General features: G+C 41.7%; 2 protein-coding genes across 3 annotated transcripts; one reads left to right on the forward strand and one right to left on the reverse strand.

Moving 5' to 3' along the window:
- Positions 1-1,950: 1,950 nt before the first annotated feature.
- LOC148099668 (neuronal cell adhesion molecule-like) lies at positions 1,951-7,953 on the reverse strand. The gene is made up of 2 exons (XM_087851691.1): positions 6,688-7,953; positions 1,951-2,094 (listed from the first exon to the last, which is right to left on the reverse strand). The coding sequence occupies exons 1-2, from the start codon at positions 7,951-7,953 to the stop codon at positions 1,951-1,953; spliced, it is 1,410 nt and encodes a 469-aa protein (XP_087707817.1).
- A 6,790-nt stretch (positions 7,954-14,743) lies between these two features.
- ilkap (integrin-linked kinase-associated serine/threonine phosphatase) lies at positions 14,744-18,527 on the forward strand. 2 transcript variants are annotated; one of them, XM_006801218.2, is made up of 10 exons: positions 14,744-15,064; positions 15,685-15,819; positions 15,947-16,064; positions 16,147-16,253; positions 16,610-16,703; positions 16,782-16,869; positions 16,951-17,081; positions 17,154-17,273; positions 17,525-17,606; positions 18,164-18,524. In XM_006801218.2, the coding sequence occupies exons 1-10, from the start codon at positions 14,908-14,910 to the stop codon at positions 18,302-18,304; spliced, it is 1,173 nt and encodes a 390-aa protein (XP_006801281.2). In that variant the 5' UTR covers positions 14,744-14,907; the 3' UTR covers positions 18,305-18,524. The 2 variants fall into 2 exon arrangements, with proteins under 2 accessions (XP_006801281.2, XP_087707884.1); XM_087851758.1 differs by having other exon boundaries at positions 16,782-17,081; positions 18,164-18,527.
- Positions 18,528-19,033: the final 506 nt, after the last annotated feature.

Below are 19,033 nucleotides of genomic sequence, written 5' to 3' on the forward strand. Positions count from 1 at the left end.
AGAAATGATCAGACAGGAGAGGGTTTTCAGGAAACACTGTTAAATGTTCAGTTTCTATGCCATATGTTAAAACAAGATCTAGAGTGTGATTAAAGTGGTGGGTGGGTTCTTTTACATTTTGAGAGAAACCAATTGAGTCTAACAACAGATTAAATGCCATGTTGAGGCTGTCATTTTTAGCATCAACATGGATGTTAAAATCACCCACAATAATTATTTTATCTGAGCTCAGAACTAAATTAGATATAAAGTCTGAGAAATCAGACAGAAACTCTGTGTAAGGCCCAGGTGGACGATAGATGATAACAAGTAAGACTGGTTTCTGAGTTTCACAGCTGGGGTGGACAATGCTAAGCATCAGGCTTTCAAATGAATTAAAAGTCTGTCTTGGTCTTTCATTAATTAATAGACTGGTGTGAAAAATTGCTGCCACACCTCCCCCTCGACCTGTGCTTTGAGATTTCTGGTAGTTAGAATGACTCGGGGGTGTTGATTCATTTAAACTAACATAATCATCCTGCTGCAACCAGGTTTCTGTAAGGCAGAGTAAATCAATTTGTTGATCAATTATTAAGTCATGTACTAACAGAGACTTGGAGGAGAGAGACCTAATATTTAATAATCCACATTTCACTGTTTTACTCTTTGGTTCAGATGTGGATACTGTATTGTTCTTTCTTTGTAATTGTTTACGTTTAAGTTGTTTGTTGCTGGTTTTTAGTTTGTTTTTTGTCTTTTTGGAAGCAGACACAGTCTCTATGGAGATGGGTTTTTGGGGGGGTAGCAGGAGGAGAGAAGCTGCAGAGAGGCGTGTAAGACTGCAACTCTGCTTCCTGGTCCCAACTCTGGATAGTCATGTTTTGAGGGGTTTAATAAATTTGTCCATATTTCTAGAAATGAGAGCTGCTCCATCCAAAGTGGGATGGATGCCATCTCTCCTAACAAGACCAGGTTTCCTCCAGAAGGTTTGCCAATTATCTATGAAGCCCACATCGTTTCTGGGACACCACTCAGACAGCCAGCAATTTAAGGAGAATATGCGGCTAAACATGTCACTCCTGGTCTGATTGGGGAGGGGACCAGAGAAAACTACAGAGTCCGACATTGTTGTGGCAAAGTTGCACACCGATTCAATATTGATTTTAGTGACCTCCGATTGGCGTAACCGGGTGTCATTACTGCCGACGTGAATTATGATTTTACTGAATTTACGTTTACCCTTAGCCAGCAGTTTTAAATTTCCTTCAATGTCGCCTGCTCTGGCTCCTGGAAGACAGTTGACTATGGTTGCCGGTGTCTCTAGCTTCACATGTCTGAGAACAGAATCACCAATTACCAGAGTTTGACCCCCAGCGGGTGTGTCGCCGAGTGGGGAAAAACGGTTAGACACAAGACTCTGTGTGAAACATTTCCAGTGGCTAGTATCATGGTGACTAGGCAACCCGAGCAGCGCGACGGAGGCTAGATGTCCCATTTCACAAGCCTCACACTTCCGCCCTTCTGGTTCTTCGGAGTTCCCGCCCCACGTAGTCCACGAAGGCCGCATACAGTGCGGCACCTGAATTGGGGCACAGCTATAGACCTTCACGATAAGACAGGAAACATGAGGAGGTAAGCAAGACACAAGAACTCACAACATACATAAACACAGACACACAGAGAAACACAGAGGCCAAGGTTAACCCCGCCCTCTTTTTAACCATGAATTTTGAATTAAAACTAACATTAAAAATCTTTTTTATACGAGGAGGAAAGAGAAAGCACCTTTTCCACCGAGAGGAGCAGCGTCTTAACTTATAACTAAACATGTTAATAGCACCTCTAGATTTAATACCTGTGGAAGCTGATGAAGGTAGCGTGGCAGAAAGGAGTGATTCTAAAGGTTTGGCGAAGAGCAGGAGGTATTCTGATCCCTGAGGAGAAGAACTCCTCATCCATCAGCCAGTTTCGCTAGATCAGCCTGCTGAACGTAGAGGGAAAGATCTTCTTCGGTGTCTTGGCCCAAAGACTATCTACTTTCCTGCAAAGAAACACATCAGTGCAGAAGGCCGGCATCCGGGGCTTCTCGGGATGTCTGAAGCACGCCAGCTTCATCTGGCACCAGATTCAAACTGCCAAGAAAGAACAAAGAGACCTTCACGTGGTCTTTTTAGACCTTGCCAATGCCTTTGGATCAGTTTCGCACAACATCTTGTGGATGGCCTTCAACTATTTCAGCGTACCAAACCACATCACAGGACTGGTCAAGACCTACTTTAAGGATTTACAGTTTTGTGTGACAGCTGAGAACACCACCACAGCCTGGCAGCACCTGGGCAATGGAGTTATGGCAGGCTGCATGATTTCCCCTCTGGCATTTATCATGGCAATGGAGTTGTTCATGCGGGCATCTCGGTGGGTAGTGGGGGGTGAGAGACTCAAGAGACATTTTACATACATGAAACTGTCAGAGAAAACGGCAGCCTCGAGCAAGCCAGGATATTAGTTTATAGAAGCTGTTAAAATTATATGTCTAACGTTAAAATGTTGGTGACACAATAATTTCATCCTAATGGTACTGACATATTCATAGGGTTAATTTTTGAGACAATATATCATGAGGTAGTCATGATTTTGCAAATATTCCACCTTGTAGTACAGTTTGCACAAATTGTTTTAAAAATGCACTCAGCCTATAAACATTACTGATGAGTCAAGATCTGCACAAACTGACAGAAACACTAAAGCAGCTACACATTTTATTCTTATTGTCATGTATGTCCTATTTATCAGGTGACAGAAGAACCAACACAAAGCTCAGAGAGTAATGGTGATACAAGATCACAGGTGAAATTGGATGATGACTTGGTGGTTCATGTAGGCAAGTATATTTCTCCCTTTTGTTAATCTTTTTTTTTGTCTTTAGCAAAGACAAAAAGGGGGGAAAAAGAAACGGGGCAGGGTTTGGTGGTGGAATCATCCATCCCCACCAATGCCAAAACCAAATCTACGCCCTTGGATTACAGAATACATGCCCCAAAATGTATTTTGTAACGTAATCCGTTACGTTACTCAATGAGAGTAACATATTCTGAATACTTTGGATTACTTAATATATTATCATGCTTTTTACAACTACTTGAATGTACTATTGCTGTGTGATTTGTTACTATTACTGTAGGCTACTCACCATACCAACACCAACTAGATTTTTAAATCTTAATATAAATGAGTAACAGTAGGTGGACATTAGGTAAGGCTGCACTTTTAGCAGCGATCTCATATAGAAAACTATTCCGCGCGTATATAAAACAGGTCCGCGGCTCTGAACCGTAGTAAAGGGACCTCTGGCTAATACGGTGGGTTCTGTGTCGGGCTCGTAGCTGAAAACTAGCTTTACTTTGTTGTCTGGGTCAACTTTGCTAGCGAGAGACAGAGAGAGGCGTTGAAAGGCTGCTCCAACAGAACTTATTGTTTCAGAGGAAAACACGAACACAGTGTACAGTCGAGTCTTAATAGCTTACTTACAGCTGGGCTACACTGCCCATGAGGCTACATTCTTTAGGGCTATGCCTGGAACAGTCTGCCTGTTGCTTTTATATTAAAGAATTTTTGAACAATTATTGAAAAAAAAATTTCTCCACGTCATTATGTGGGCTGCAAGTAGGGTGACATGGGCCGTGAGATTGAGACACCGCCATTAGAGCCTCTTAATGCGTGTTTTTTTGGGGGTTTCTGTCGGCATTACCAAAAACAGAGAGGGCATAGCCGAACATATGAAACAGGAAAAGACGGCCGTGTAATCCCTTTATTTCAAAAAAGTAACTGTATTCTGAATACCACCATTTTAAATGGTAACTGTAACGGAATACAGTTACTCATATTTTCTATTTTAATACGTAACTTCGGTACATGTATTCTGTTACTCCCCAACACTGAAAATAAATAAAAGAACATTGAAGTTCTTGAGATGTTCAGTGCAATAACACACAAGCTAATCCAAAAGTTAACAGCTCACATCATGACCTATGACCTCAAAGTCTGCCTGGATCTAAATGAGGGAACCATGCGGACCTCATCAGTACAGGGCCTGCTGCAGCACACAAACTAATTTATATATATATATACACACACATATATATAGATATAAAAATATAAATTTGTTTTATTTTAATTTATTTTTTAATTACCTCTTCATCTGCTTTCAGCTGCACAAACTCAAGTCTCACATATCAGTGACAAACCACAGTTGTGCTGTTGGAGCATCCACAGCCTCTGTGTGAGTGCACTGCAACATCATGACATGAAGAACACTGGACACTTGAACCCGCTTTCAGTCTAACTTTAACTTTTTATCACCAATAGACAAGTTGGCAAAATGTAACACTCAGAACATGGAGTCAACAAATAATACTAAAATGTTTAATTATTACTACATTACCTTTGACTAAAACTCTTGTTTGCGAGCAGCTTATTGATCTTGATAAAGACGTGCTGCTTACTTGTGTAAAAACAGTGAAATATAAAAAGTGTTTACTAATTTGTACCAACGTGAGAGAGAAATGGATCTGAAACCACTGAAACCAGAGTGTTTGCAGACACACAGATAATGAAGACATGCTGCTCGGAAATGCTAGATACAGATAAAAATGGAGCGTGTGTGTGTGTGTGTGTGTGTGTGTGTGTGTGTGTGCGTGTGTGAGTGAGTGTGTGTGTGTGTGTGTGCGTGTGCGTGTGCGTGTGCGTGTGTGTGTGTGTCTAACTGCCTCAGTAATTATGGACCTTATAGTCCTTACAAACACTGTTTCACTAACTTCAGTAAACATTTTACATACATATGTCACACCGTGAACGCAGCGGTGTACGAGCCACTGCAGTGGAGCTCACGTACAGCTTTGTGCTTCAGACTGTTGTCACACACAAACAATCAATGCAGGAGAAATAGCGCGTGCACGTGGTAGATGCCATCATTTACACAGTGCTTCATGCAGGTGTGATAACGAGACTGTTTGACTGCTGCAGGAGAAGATTGTTGATTTATGTATCTGTGCATTTTCAGATTTTTGTGTTCCAGCTGTTGTATGTTTGTTTTTTCTTACAGGTGCAGCAGTTGGTGATTGTGCATTTCTATTTGGACTCTATTCTTTTATTACATCTTGCACTACGACCCCCATGCACCAATGCCGTGCACCGGGTGTGGTAGGCCTTTGTGTTGCTCAGTGAACGGAGTTGATTCAGCACAGTCCTCCAAGCTATGTGCAGTAAACATACTATCGTCAAGTAAGAAGATTTTAAAAAATTACGCAAAAAAAATTCATAGTTTTTCATTAAAACATTTTAAATAATTAAAATAAAATATTAAAAAAACCCAAAATTTAAACTCTACCACCACCAAAAATAGAAAAATAAAAATAATAATAAATGATGATAACATGTATTTATTATTTTGCTCTTTTTTGTTTGATTTCTCTTCTGTTTTTTTTCTCCATACAGGTGATCCAGGTGTTTGTTTTTCTTTTTGTTCCTTCCCCCCTTTCTCATCGTCTCTTCTGCCCTCTGTTTTTCTTTCTCTCCCTCTCTTTCTTTCATTCTTTCCTTCTCCCTGTCCTATCCCCCAGTCATGTCTGTCCCGTCTGTAACAACCGATAATAAAATAAATACACAATTATAATAAAGGTCAATCAAATGGACCAACATGGCATCTTTCTTGGCCTTCAAACAACAATTCTGATGGCTAAAGATCCAAATGGGACAGGCAAAAAAATAAATGAATAAATAAATGATGATAACCATGTGCAGCTTCTCTCGTCTTCCATTTTTCCATGATATGTTTCACTCTACATCAGACACGTGTTAAAGTGTGTTGGCTGCATATTAAGTTCAAAATGCTGATGAGCTCTGATCCAGTTGACTGATATACTCTGCTCTACATCCTGCACTGAAATATGAGGATTGTGTGTTTATTAAAATTTAAAATCATCATGGAGTCATTGACAGAAGAGCATCAACGTTCAGCCTGTTAAATTAGATTTAGATATTTTTATTTCAGAAATGATTCCTAACAAAAATGGAGAATATAAAAACACAATCAAAGCAGTAACGTCCATATTATGAAGTGTTTGCTGTATCAGACAATCATGTTTATTCACAACAATGAAAACAATATAGTGCAGATGAACATGGTGCTGTAATGAATCTGCTCTTAGACACAATAACAAAATACATTTTCCAAGAGAGATGATAATGATTCACATCAGAGTGAAGAACGAATACATTTACAACTGGTTTCTAACATTTATTATAGATCGAACTGATCACTGATAGAAACAGAAGAATATTCAAAATGATACTCTGAGAGATACATGAATGAGATATGGATAAACATCAAATCACATAAAACAAAAAAGCACATAATCATTATAACTGAAATAAAATATGAGCAGAAATAAACAAGAATTAAGTCGAAAGATAGAAAAAGGCAAAATGTTTAAAATATATAATCATATAAGAGACTGAACCGTCCAGTCAGGTCACAGATTCATATCTACAATAATATTTTTGTTTGTTTTTGTTTTGATTTCTTCACTACTATGTATTATTATTATTATTATTATTATTATAAGCATATTAAGTGTGTGTCTGAGCTGAAAGCTGCTCTCCTCTCCTGGTTTTCTGTGTCACACAGACCACAACAACACAAAGCATCACCTGCAGACTGCTGAGCAGTATCCACCTGACTCTGTAGAAGGTCGAGTAAACCCCAAAGGGCTCTCTGTAGATCAGAACAAATTTTTCTGCTGACACACACCCTAACTCAAAATTATAACCTGCACACACATACTCTCCTGCATCTTCCAGTGAGACATTAGAGATTATCAGGCTGTCATCGGAACAAGTGATTCTATTGTCACTGCAGAACTCTTCATTGAACAAAATGTTACCTTCTGTTTGAATCAACTTAATGAACATAAAGGCCACAGGACTATTTTTCCAATCATCAGAGCATCTCATAGTGACTTCATCTCCCTCTGAGAAAACCTTTACTACAGGTGGACCAAGTTTAGGGCACACCCAAAGCCAGTACACATGTTTTACTGTTTCACCTACACAGCTGTAGAAACCTGAATCATTTAACATTAGTGATGGAAGTACCAGCGAGAAGTTTCGACCAATTTCTTGATCAGTATTGTAGGAACCTGCTTCCTTCTTCCAAACCGGGGGCTGGTCATGAATGGGGTCCATGAAGGGACACTCCAGCACAGCTGTGTCTCCCTCTGAAGCATAACGTAGCTTTGGTTCTTTGGTCAAACGTACAGAGTAAGCGCTCACACACTGCTGTTGGTTCATCACCAGGCAGATGTAAACAGTATGTTGTTCATTGAAGACATGAAGAAGTGATGTGTTTGTCACCTCCAGGAAACTTTCTTGGACTTTATTCACCTTCAAAATTGTTCTGTCTTCAAAACGACTCGGCCCGGCTTGTTGCCACTCCCCGTAATGTCTGATCCAACGCACCGTCAGATTCTCACCTGCTCCTTTACATTGTACGTCTACAGTGTCTTCAGGACTTCTGATATCTTCTTGCCCCCTTACTGTCTTACACACAGTCAGGCTGATGTTTCTCTCATATGTCACGTTGCCCTGAGTCCAGCACACTTCTTGGTACAGTCCAGAGTCTGAGTGGGTCAGGCTGTTGAGAGTAAATGAAGGAGAACCATGAAATGTCTCAGGAAATGAGAGTCGTCCTGTCAGGTCTTCATGTACTGTGAAGTTTCTGTTCCAGGGGTCAGAGATGTTCCACAGGACCAGAGTATCTTCACCAACACGTCTGGAGGTGATGCAGGAGCTGTTTTGATCTGGGAGCTTGAACTGTAAAGACTCTCCTTCTTCTCTTATGGCAATAAATTCTTCTGCATGAATGTTGCTGATGAGAGTGAACAGCAGGGAGAAGCAGAGCTGTGCGACTGCAGCCATCCTGCTCAGAGGTCTCGTGGTGAGTGTCGTACAAGCACTGACACTGCTCGCTTCATGAGCTTCCTGTTTGTGGTTGGAGGAGGAACGCCACTTCTTTATCACATCATCAAGGAACACTTTGAAGCATTTGGCTCGATATCACGCCGTATATCTGCTTTCACTCTTCACAGGCCAAAGTGTGGACACGGTTTTTTTATACTTCGTTGCATGGGTCCAGGGGTATCAAACATGTGGCCTGGAGCACAGAACTGGCCAGTCACAGTGTCCAATCTGAACCATTACAAGTGAGATAATGTCAGCTTTACCACACAGCCATGAATATTATGAAAATGTAAAAGTCCTTTCTAAACTATTTAAAACTTTTTGAATAGTTTTTTAGTTTCAAAAACAACTAAAAAATGTTGTTTCTTATGTGATCCTTCATAAAACATCACATATTTTCCAACATAATTCAGGTTTTGGTTTGGTCTAAGTAAGCAGAGGAGTCCAGGCATCCAGTTTCCATGCAGATGTTTACATGAAGCCCATCATCTGATGATGCAACTTACTTTGTACCCAAGCAGCCCAACCAGAAATTGAAAGTGTACATGCATCAAGGGACGGAGCGCATCCCGTCAATAGGTCCAAAGTGCAATCGAGGCTAATCCCATGATCTTCTTATTTTCTTGTAGACCGAAGTTGAAAATCTGGCAGTATTTATTTTTGTGATTTTTTTTCCACTCTCAGCTGTCCTTCTCCTGTATTTGGGCCTGTTTGTTAATTTATTTCAATCATGTAAACAATATACACGTACATTTAGCAAAGAAAATCTGAGAAAAAGATACTATACAAAATAAAGTTAATACATTTCAATATTGCTTCTGTTCTGATTCAGTTACATGTTGAAAGGGAGAGGGAAGAAGTACACACTTATTTAATCCCACCCCTTTGCCATAAGTTATCAGTCAATATTTAGTCACTTACTGATATAATCTGTAATAAAAATAGTGAACAGATTTCTGATATAATATATACTATAATATCACATCATGAAGTTTTCTAAATAGCGACATTCACTTAATTTCAACATTTTCCCTTTTCTTTATAGCTCAAGAAGATCATATCTTTATAACTCTTTTTGAACTGTTTTATGTTTGGATATTGCTTCAATTTCATATTCAAACTGTTCCACAGCTTCACTCCATGCACAGAAACACAAAAGCTTTTTCCTGTTGTACGTACCTTCCCTGTTTTGAGTTACAAAAACCCCTTAAATTATAACTTACTCTGAATATAATCTGGCAGTTCCTTATTTTTTGCTTAACACTTAAAGCCAAGTTCACTCATAAAATGTGCCGGTCATAATAACGTTACAGGCTATGCTAGGCTTTGGCCCACATCAGTCTAAAATTGTATGCAACCATGAATAAAACTCTAAAACTCTTGTTTGCGAGCAGCTTATTGATCTTGATAAAGACGTGCTGCTTACTTGTGTAAAAACAGTGAAATATAAAAAGTGTTTACTAATTTGTACCAACGTGAGAGAGAAATGGATCTGAAACCACTGAAACCAGAGTGTTTGCAGACACACAGATAATGAAGACATGCTGCTCGGAAATGCTAGATACAGATAAAAATGGAGTGTGTGTGTGTGTGTGTGTGTGTGTGTGTTTGTGTGTGTGTGTGTGTGTGCGTGTGTGTGTGTGTGTGTGTGTATTGAGCCAAGATTGCGAAACAGCCTAACTGCCTCAGTAATTATGGACCTTATAGTCCTTACAAACACTGTTTCACTAACTTCAGTAAACATTTTACATACATATGTCACTGCTGTATAATTTACAGCAAACGCCGTGAACGCAGCGGTGCACGAGCCACTGCAGTGGAGCTCACGTACAGCTTTGTGGGCTCAAAATGTGGTTATAAATATTTTGTACTTGTACTTTTGTATGTGTAAAAAGAATTTGTGTGTGTGTAAAAAAGATTTGTATGTGGACTTAGCCAAAAAAAACGTGTGAATCTCTGCAAGTTACAAGTACGAATTTTGACCCTATTTTTCTTCCTTTCATCTGATTGGTCAATGTCATGTCAATCACAAATGTAACAATCCAATCAGAGAACAGATGGGTTTGGCTGTTGGAGGGGAGCTTTTTTGAACTGCGGGTTATTACTCTATAATATTACTTACTCTAATATTACTAATAATAATAATTAGTAATATTAATTATTAATTATCTAATAATATACTAATCTAATATTACTTACACCGCACTTTACAGTTATTTATTTGTAAAAAATGTTTGGAATCATGTATGATTTTTGTTCCACTTCTCACATGTTTACCACTTTGTGTTGGTCTTTCACGTGGAATTCCAATGAAATTGATTCATGTTTGCGGCTGTAATGTGACAAAATGTGGAAAAGTTTAAGGGGGCCGAACACTTTTGCAAGCCACTGTAAGGAGCTTGGAAAGAAAAGCATCTGGCATCAGGACATCCAGATGTTTTTCTTCTCTACAAAGGTGTATTAAAAAAAAGAACAGCAAATTATAATATTACAGCGGATGTGTGACCTTAAAGGTTTCTGGCTGAAAAAAGGTCACTGATCAAACTGATTCTTACTCACAAAAAACATTTTAATCAGATTCTCTGCAGGAAAATTTGAAAACATTTCCTCCTAACTTCTCAGTATTCACTTATCAGCATTCAGTCAAACGTTCATTTACGGGTGTAGTTAAAAAACTGCTAATAACTGACTTTCCACAGCAGTTGTTTGGCCGGACACAGTAAGAGATGTAATCTGTTACTCTTCGTGTGAGAAAGAAGGTGTCTCTGAGATGTACTAATAGTGTGTTAGTTCCAAATAGTAAGTTAGTGAATGTATTTCATGGCAGTTTGATTATTCTGGGACAAACAGTGCAGTCTTCCTCAAAGCATCACTGTGAATATAATCATATAATGTTAAAAATATAATAACAGTCTTTTTATTATTGGTCAATGAAATAAATAAATCCTCTTTATTATCAGAGTGAAAACAGACTTCCACAAACGAACGTCAGCTGATGACTCCATAAATATTCAGCCCTTCAAAGGTGACTGACCTACTTCAACAACCAAAATCACATATTTCTGGAAGGTCCACTCACTGGTTATTCAGCATGCCAGGCTACAGTTACACCATGCAGACAAAAGAGCACTCGGAGCAAGTTAAAGGGAAGTTTATTCAAAAGTAGAAGTCTGGGAATGGAGACAGAGGAGTTCACTGAAATCTGTCATTATGAAACGGAAGCAATCAAATCTGCCTAAATCTGACACTCAAAGGTAAACTGGATACCTGGCTGACCATCACGTTCACGACCAGGTGAGGACGGATCAAAGATCAGGAGTCGATTTCAGGCTTGGGCTCGCTTTCATCATATTAGTCCAATCCAATCCAACTTTATTTATAGAGTACGTTAAAACCAACATGGTTGAACAAAGTGCTTTCCATCACAAAAACTGAGATAAAAGTAAAAAAAAACATAAACAGACAAAGAAAGTGAAATAACAATAAAATAAATACACAAATGAAAAAAAGATTTAAAAATTAAATCCTTAAATATATTAAATATTAAAACTAGTGCTGTCAGCGTTAATCTTGTTAAAATTACGTTAACGCCACGCGGCAAATCTCCGTTAATGAATTAACGCAGATCCTGTGGTTGTTTGCTGACAACAGAAAAAAGTTGCATCTAAGAACACGTTTTTTTCTTACTGATACTCATTAGTGAAACACAAAGACATTAGACTAGTGATGGTAAATTTGATTCTTTTTACTGAATCGAGTTTTAATGAGTCACTCACCAAAGTGAATCGGTCTTTTGAGTCATTTGATTCACTGAGTCAGTTGACCAGAGTGTGCAAAAAATTTACATTTTCACTCAAACTTAATTTGTTTCTCTTTTCATGTAAATCCTACTGCTCAGATGAATGATTCAAAAAAAAAAACAACAACTATTTTATAGAGCAAAAAAAGAGCAAAATCATTTCTAAAATTCAGCAATTTCCTATCAAAATTGCTTAATAAACATTTATTTTGTTTATCTTTATTTTATTAGTATTTTCCTTAAATGCGTTAAATATATATTTAATATAAATATATACTTTCTCATCTAAATGTCCACTGAAATGTGAGTCAGGGGGCGGTAATGCGCCTTAACATTGGTTGCAAACCAAGAAGAAGAAGAAGCTGTGAGCCAGGAGGGAGGGGTGAGTGATTCGTTCGCTCTATGATTCGGCACAGGAAGGGAGGGGTGAGTAGCTCAAATGTGCTGTTAGCATGTTAGCTGTTAGCATGTTAGCAGAGCGATGCTACTGTGAACCGAGGAGCTATTTTCTTGATGTGAGCTTCTACTCAGGGTTTTTTCTTCCAGTTCAGAGCAGAAATTTTTTTGTTAAGATACTGGATGTTGTGTTTTTCTCCACAATTTTAATTATAAGCTAGATACATTGCTGCTAACAGCAACAGGGATGAGTCAGTGAGTCAGTTGGACTTGTGAATCATGATTCATGAGTCAGTAAAGTGATTCTCGAGTATTGAACGATTCGTTCATGATTCGCGCATCACTACATTAGACAAAAATGAAACTTTAGACCCTCTCTTCCCCCCCAACAGAAGTCAAAGGGATCTTCCAGGAATAGTGACACTATTTTCTGGAGAAGTGATTGGTCAGTACGTCGTGATTTCATACCTGCTGATCTCTAATCTGGAACCTAACCGGCACCAGCAGAATAAAAGAAACTTAACAGCTAAATTGAATCAAGCATAAAAACATTTTAGGCATCAAGACAAGTCATATTATCTGTGAATTTCCCTTTTTGTGATTGGTCAGATGCTGCCAACACCTCCCTTTCCTTGTGAAGGTGCATGAGAAACCCTGGATTAACTTTGCTAACCAGCGGTTATCCTGATCGCGATTGTTAGTGTAAGTGAATCCAGATGATGGAAAGAAAACCTGGGCATGCTGAAATCACTTCGTAATATATGCCCCAGGGTTCAAAGGCCTTCCAGTCGCACCATAACAAGAACATGGGAACACTAATGTTGTTTCTCCTTTTACAGTCATAATCTGCATTCATGGATGTTAAAAATGATTTTATTAGAAATGTATTTTGAAACAGAAGAGGTATTTCAGTTAAGATAACACAGAACTACTTCAGTGACAGTGGACGAGATCTTTCCACTGCTGTGCAGTCCAGATGTACAGCTCACAGACTGATGGCAACCTCTCAGAAAACACGAGTTACAGTAGTAGTGATAAACAGTGAGACAAAGATCCTCTGCTGAAGCAGAAAAGGTTTTATATATTTCCTATGTAACCTGCAGGGGTGATTCTCAAGTCTGTTGGAGCCCAGGCAAAAAGGGACAGGACACCTGACAGCCCAGTGTGCCCAGCAGAGCTGACATGAGGGCTGTTTCAACTGAATCACACACTCTGCTTGCCAGAGGTGAGTGAGTGGAGTCATGTGGGGTCCCTTTAGGGAAGTCAGGTCCAGCGTACCGCCACTGCAGACTCTGCACATTATCGCTGCTGTAGTCTCAAATTTGTGCAAACAGTGCATTGTGGGTTGTGTTGCATCCGAATCTGCTGGCAGGCATCTTTTTCTCAATCCTGCCAAACTCCGCCCCTTTCACGTAAGCGTGCAGGGAAGACCCTGGGTTAGAGAACTGATAACAAACTCTGTGTGACAGTTTATCCTGATAACAAACGTTAGGGTAAGTGAATCCAGATGATGGAAAGATAGCCCGGGTCTGCATAGCAGTGTAAATGTATGCTATGTCTTCTAATGATGCTGCCTAAGGGAAGCATGTATAATGTAAACAGAATTGGTCCTAGCACTGAACCCTGTGGAACTCCATAATTAACCTCAGTGTGTGAAGAGGACTCTCCATTTACATGCACAAATTGGAGTCTATTAGATAGATATGATACAAACCACTGCAGTGCAATACCTGTAATACCTACAGCATGTTCTAATCGCTCTAACAGGATATTATGGTCAACAGTATCGAACGCTGCACTGAGGTCTAGCAGGACAAGCACAGAGATGAGTCCACTGTCAGAGGCCATAAGAAGATCATTTGTAACCTTCACTAAAGCTGTTTCTGTGCTGTGATGAGCTCTGAAACCTGACTGAAACTCTTCAAATAAACCATTCCTCTGCAGATGATCTGTTAACTTAACATCAATGGTACTAAGAGTAGCTGTAGATAATGTTACATCTGTGGGATGATTATTGGTAATTTTTTCTCTAATGATAAAAATTTTATTTGTGAAGAAGTTCATGAAGTCATCACTAGTTAACGTTAAAGGGATGGTTGGCTCAACAGAGCTCTGACTGTTTGTCAGCCTGGCTACAGTGCTGAAGAGAAACCTGGGGTTGTTCTTATTTTCTTCAATCAGTGATGAATAGTAAGATGTTCTGGCTTTGCGGAGGGCTTTCTTATAAAGCAACAAACTATTTCTCCAGGCTAAATGATGATCCTCTAAATTTGTGACACGCCATTTCCTCTCCAGCTTATGAGTTATCTGCTTTAGAGTACGTGTTTGAGAATTATACCACGGGGTCAGGTACTTCTGATTGGAGACCTTAGTTTTCACTGGAGCTACAGTATCCAGAGTCGTACGTAGTGAGGAGGTGAAATGGGTTATCCTCACTTATTTAAGTTAAGATCAGATTAAGATCTGACCGGGGAGTTTCCTTACTATGGATCCAAAATACTGATCTGTAACATGGACAGCTGCAGGACATTTGCAGCTCGGATATTTTGAAGCTTTTGTTTTGAAAGCAGCGGCCGGAAGTAGGTTGTGTGTAGCCGTGTGTTGCTAATGCAGGGCTAGCTCTGAGGCTGCAGATGAAGAACAGTTCCTGCTGCAAAAGAAGCGACAGCGGGTCTTTAGCACAGTTTGGCTCGCTTTAATAATCGTGTCGGTTTAACATGAACTGGGTCAGCTCACACACCCTGACACGGATACCCGGATACGGAGAGCTGGGGCAGGAGTGGCGGTTCGCTCAGGTATCCGGGTTAGTTAGCTTGTTGCGGGGCAGCGGGATGGATCTGTTCGACGATCTGCCGGAACCGACTCAGACCTCCGGTGAGTTAACGGGAAGGTTTGACGTTAGCAGCAAGGCTAAGGCTCCATCACAGAGCCGAGTGAGCTAACGTTAGCGTTACTGCTGCGGGAGCCGCGCTTCAGTTCACACCCCACAGACGTGACTAATCGATTACGCATCGATTTATCGGTCAGCAGCTGCAGGTTTCATTAGCTCAGCGACAGTTTTTCACCTCTAAAATGTGAAATCTGACTGTATAAAAACACGAAATAGTCAGCAAAGCACCGGGAAAATGAAAAGTGACGTATTTCCTTCCATAACGTGGTTGTAGTGAATTACATTTTTGTCTAAAACTCGTTATATCCGCGTAAACTCGCAGTTATTGATCTCTTTGATTATTAATAACTGGTATCAGTGAGGAACAGCCAGACAGGCTGTCTCTGAATCATCACCATCTCACCCCCCCTCCTCTGCATGTAGTCCCTCCTCTGCACATGCCCAGACCATCTCACCCTCTCTAACTTTGATGCTCCTGGCCTCACTTTCCATATCAGTGATGTTTGATGTTAGACTTTGATGAATGCAGGAACAAACGCAGGTAAATGGCGAGGCTTGTGTCAGGAAGGACATCGGGCTAATGTTTGATGTGGTTCCTCCTCAGGTCCTGCTCTAGCAGCGCTCACAACTCCACCCCCGACCACCAGAGAAGAAGAGGAGGAGGAGAAAAGGTTGAAACGGAAACGAGATGAAGCACACAGGAAGGAGGAGGAGGAGGTCAAGAAAGTTTGCAAAGAAGGTCTTCAGCTGTTCCACCACAATGTTTGTTTGCTTCTTTTCCTCCAATCAGACGCGAGCACACGTGAATACGACTCGCAGAGGCGAGGGCGGACGCCGCCGGTCTCACGCTCTCTTTGTGTGTCTAGGCCTCCCAGTGCTCAGAGGATACGTGGCGGCGAGGCGTGGCGAGCGCGAGGAGATGCAGGACGCTCACGTGCTGCTGCCGGACATGAGCGGCTGTCTGTCCACGCTGCCAGGAAACGTGTAAGAGGAAGTCACGCCCACCAATCATGATTGGTCACAGCTCCTCTGTGTGGTCTCTCTGACGGCGTGTCTTTGTCTGCAGGTCTCGAGTTTCGTACTTCGCCGTGTTCGACGGCCATGGCGGCGCTCGAGCCTCTGGATTCGCCGCTGAGAACCTCCATCACACTCTCGCCAAGAAGTTCCCCACAGGTGAGTTTCCTCCACGCTATTCACGACCCACAGTGGTCAAGCCCCCTCGCTCTTATTTTGAAAGTCCAGTTGCTGCCGTCTCCTTTCCCTGCTCGCTGTGCCGTCATAGACGTGATTGGATGGATGATGGATGAGGCAGCTGCTTGTTTTAGTGCCACAGTAATAATAGTGACGTGAAAACTGACATAAATCACGTTTAATTATTAGAAGAATTAAACTGCTTTAATATCACGTCATGTCCACAAGAGGGCGCAGTATTCCAGAGAGACCAGAGTCATCTGTAAGTTTACTTTGACATAAACGTGTGAGAGAGCCACGGTGCCTTCTCATTGGTTAAAGCACGTCGTCTCTTTCAGGAGATGCTGAAAACGCCGACAAGCTGATTAAGAGGTGTCTCCTGGACACGTTCAAGCAGACCGACGAAGACTTCCTGAAGAAGGCCTCGAGCCAGTAAGACTGAGCGCCAGTGTGCCGCAACTGTTTTTAAATGTGGGGCAGGAAAAGTTGACGAGCTGTTTGTGTGGACAGGAAACCGGCGTGGAAGGACGGCTCCACGGCCACCTGCGTGCTGGTGGTGGACGACATGGTGTACGTGGCCAACCTGGGAGACAGCAGGGTGAGCCGGCGTTTCTTCACCTCCACCGCTTCTTTTTCTTCCTGTCCTAAGCTTCCTGCTGCGCCGTTTCCGTGTCTGCAGGCAGTGATGTGTCGGATGGAGGCGGCGGCAGACGGACAGAGGAGGTCGGTGACTCTGGCGCTCAGTAAGGAGCACAACCCGACCATCTACGAGGAGAGGATGAGGATCCAGAGAGCCGGCGGCACCGTCAGGTCCGAATCCTCGCCGTCCTCCGCCAGCGCCTCTCGGCCTCAGCTAACGGCGATGTGTTCGTGTCTCCGCAGGGATGGCCGCGTGCTCGGTGTCCTGGAGGTGTCTCGCTCCATCGGGGACGGTCAGTACAAACGCTGTGGCGTCATTTCGACCCCCGACCTGAGGAGGTGTCAGCTCACGCCCAATGACAGGTAAGGAGAGACCAAAAGGTGCTCCACGAATGTAGAAACAGAATCGTGACGTTTAAAACAGCCTGGTGTGCGTACCTGAGCTCACCTGAGCATCAGTGTAGTGACAGTGAAGGTGGAGCTACCTTAGCAATAAATAAAACGTGTTTAATACATAAGATGCTGCACAGTAGAAACAACTGGAAACAGCTGGATTTGGACCTAAACAGCTGTGGTTTGTTCAGCTGTGTGAGCGCTGTCCCTGCTCTCTGCAGGTTCATCATCCTGGCCTGTGACGGCCTGTTCAAAGTGTTCTCAGCCGACGAAGCCGTGAAGTTCGTCCTCGGCGTCCTCCAGGTATTAGCCTGTCCTCTTTAACACCACAAATCACATGTTAATACAAACTGCACGTTGCTGCGTCAGCAGGAAGTGCGACGGACGAGTGCAACAAAATAAGAGCGCAGTTAGCGTGTCTGCAGATTAGTTTCATGTAACTTTGGATTGACCCAAAGTGTTTTTCATCTGTGAGGGTGTAATCTGTGCAGTCACCCAGGTAATCTAAGGAGCTCAGGAAGAAAAGCAACTGCTTCTTTAAGTGTCATGAAGACGTTTGACCTCTCACTGTAGGATGGTGGAAGCTGGACCCTTAATCGAATCGAGGAGGGGGCCCAAGGGTCCATCTTTCACCATCTCACAGTGAGAGGTGAGACGTCGTCATGACACTTAAAGAAACAGAAACATGTTCAATCGAGGCTCTGCTTCATAGTTTAGACTTATATGTATGTTTTAAAAAAAGAGACTGTATGCAAAAGATGGAGACACCCACTGTGACGTCACCCACTGGTTTTGGCCTTACTCCAGTTAAACATGTGAGTTCTGCTGGGTGACCTTCATCCTCCTCTTCATGCCTACAGGAGGGGAGCAAAGAGAAGGGGGCGGGGCAGATGGAGGAGGAGCCGCGGTTCGAGGCCGCCTGTCAGCAGCTGGCAAGCGAGGCGGTGAGACGAGGCTGCGCTGACAACGTCACTGTGATCCTGGTTTCTATTGGCTACTGAACTCATCGTCCTCATCTTTGTTTCTGTGTGGCTGCTGTAACGTCCGCTTCTTTTACAATAAAAAATGTTTTATTTTCCGTCTCCATCAGCTGATTTGTCCCGTCAGTGTTTGAATTTGTTAACTTTATTAACACAAACGCGACATAAAGAGGAAACGCATCAGACCGTGCAGCCCGATCATTAAACAACACAGCAGGTACAGGTTTGTTCTTCTTCTGTGAAGCAACAAATAATCGAACTGGATGAAGAAAACATTTGTTCAGTGTTTCATCGTAACTTCTGATAAAAAGCTATGTACGCCATTTTTTCTGCCAATAAACAGGAAACAAAAGGTGAAATTATGCTGGTGAAAGTCAAACGTTTCACTTTGTTGGCCTCGAAAGATTACATGCATTTTATTCCTCACAGAAGTCGGTTTGCAGCAGCGAAAAACACTGAAAACATGCAAATCTGCTATAAAAAGCCAGAACAGGAAAAGCTGCTTCATGTTTTTCTGTTTGATCCTCAGTGACTTTGACACAAAGACACCTGCTGTGATGCTCACACCTCTGATGAAGTCTCAGTGTCAGCTTTGGTTTATACACAGATATAAAATGTGGATAAGTACTGATAAATGATCAGAATTAGAATATTTCTGACTGTCAAAACTGAATCGAATCAGCGACGAAACTCAGCCCTAAATAACGGGCACGGTAGGTGTGGTTCCGCCCCGGGCCGCTGGGGGTCGCT

Source organism: Neolamprologus brichardi, chromosome 14 (genome assembly GCF_056152115.1).
Source record: "Neolamprologus brichardi isolate AB-2024 chromosome 14, ASM5615211v1, whole genome shotgun sequence".
NCBI lineage: Eukaryota > Metazoa > Chordata > Actinopteri > Cichliformes > Cichlidae > Neolamprologus > Neolamprologus brichardi.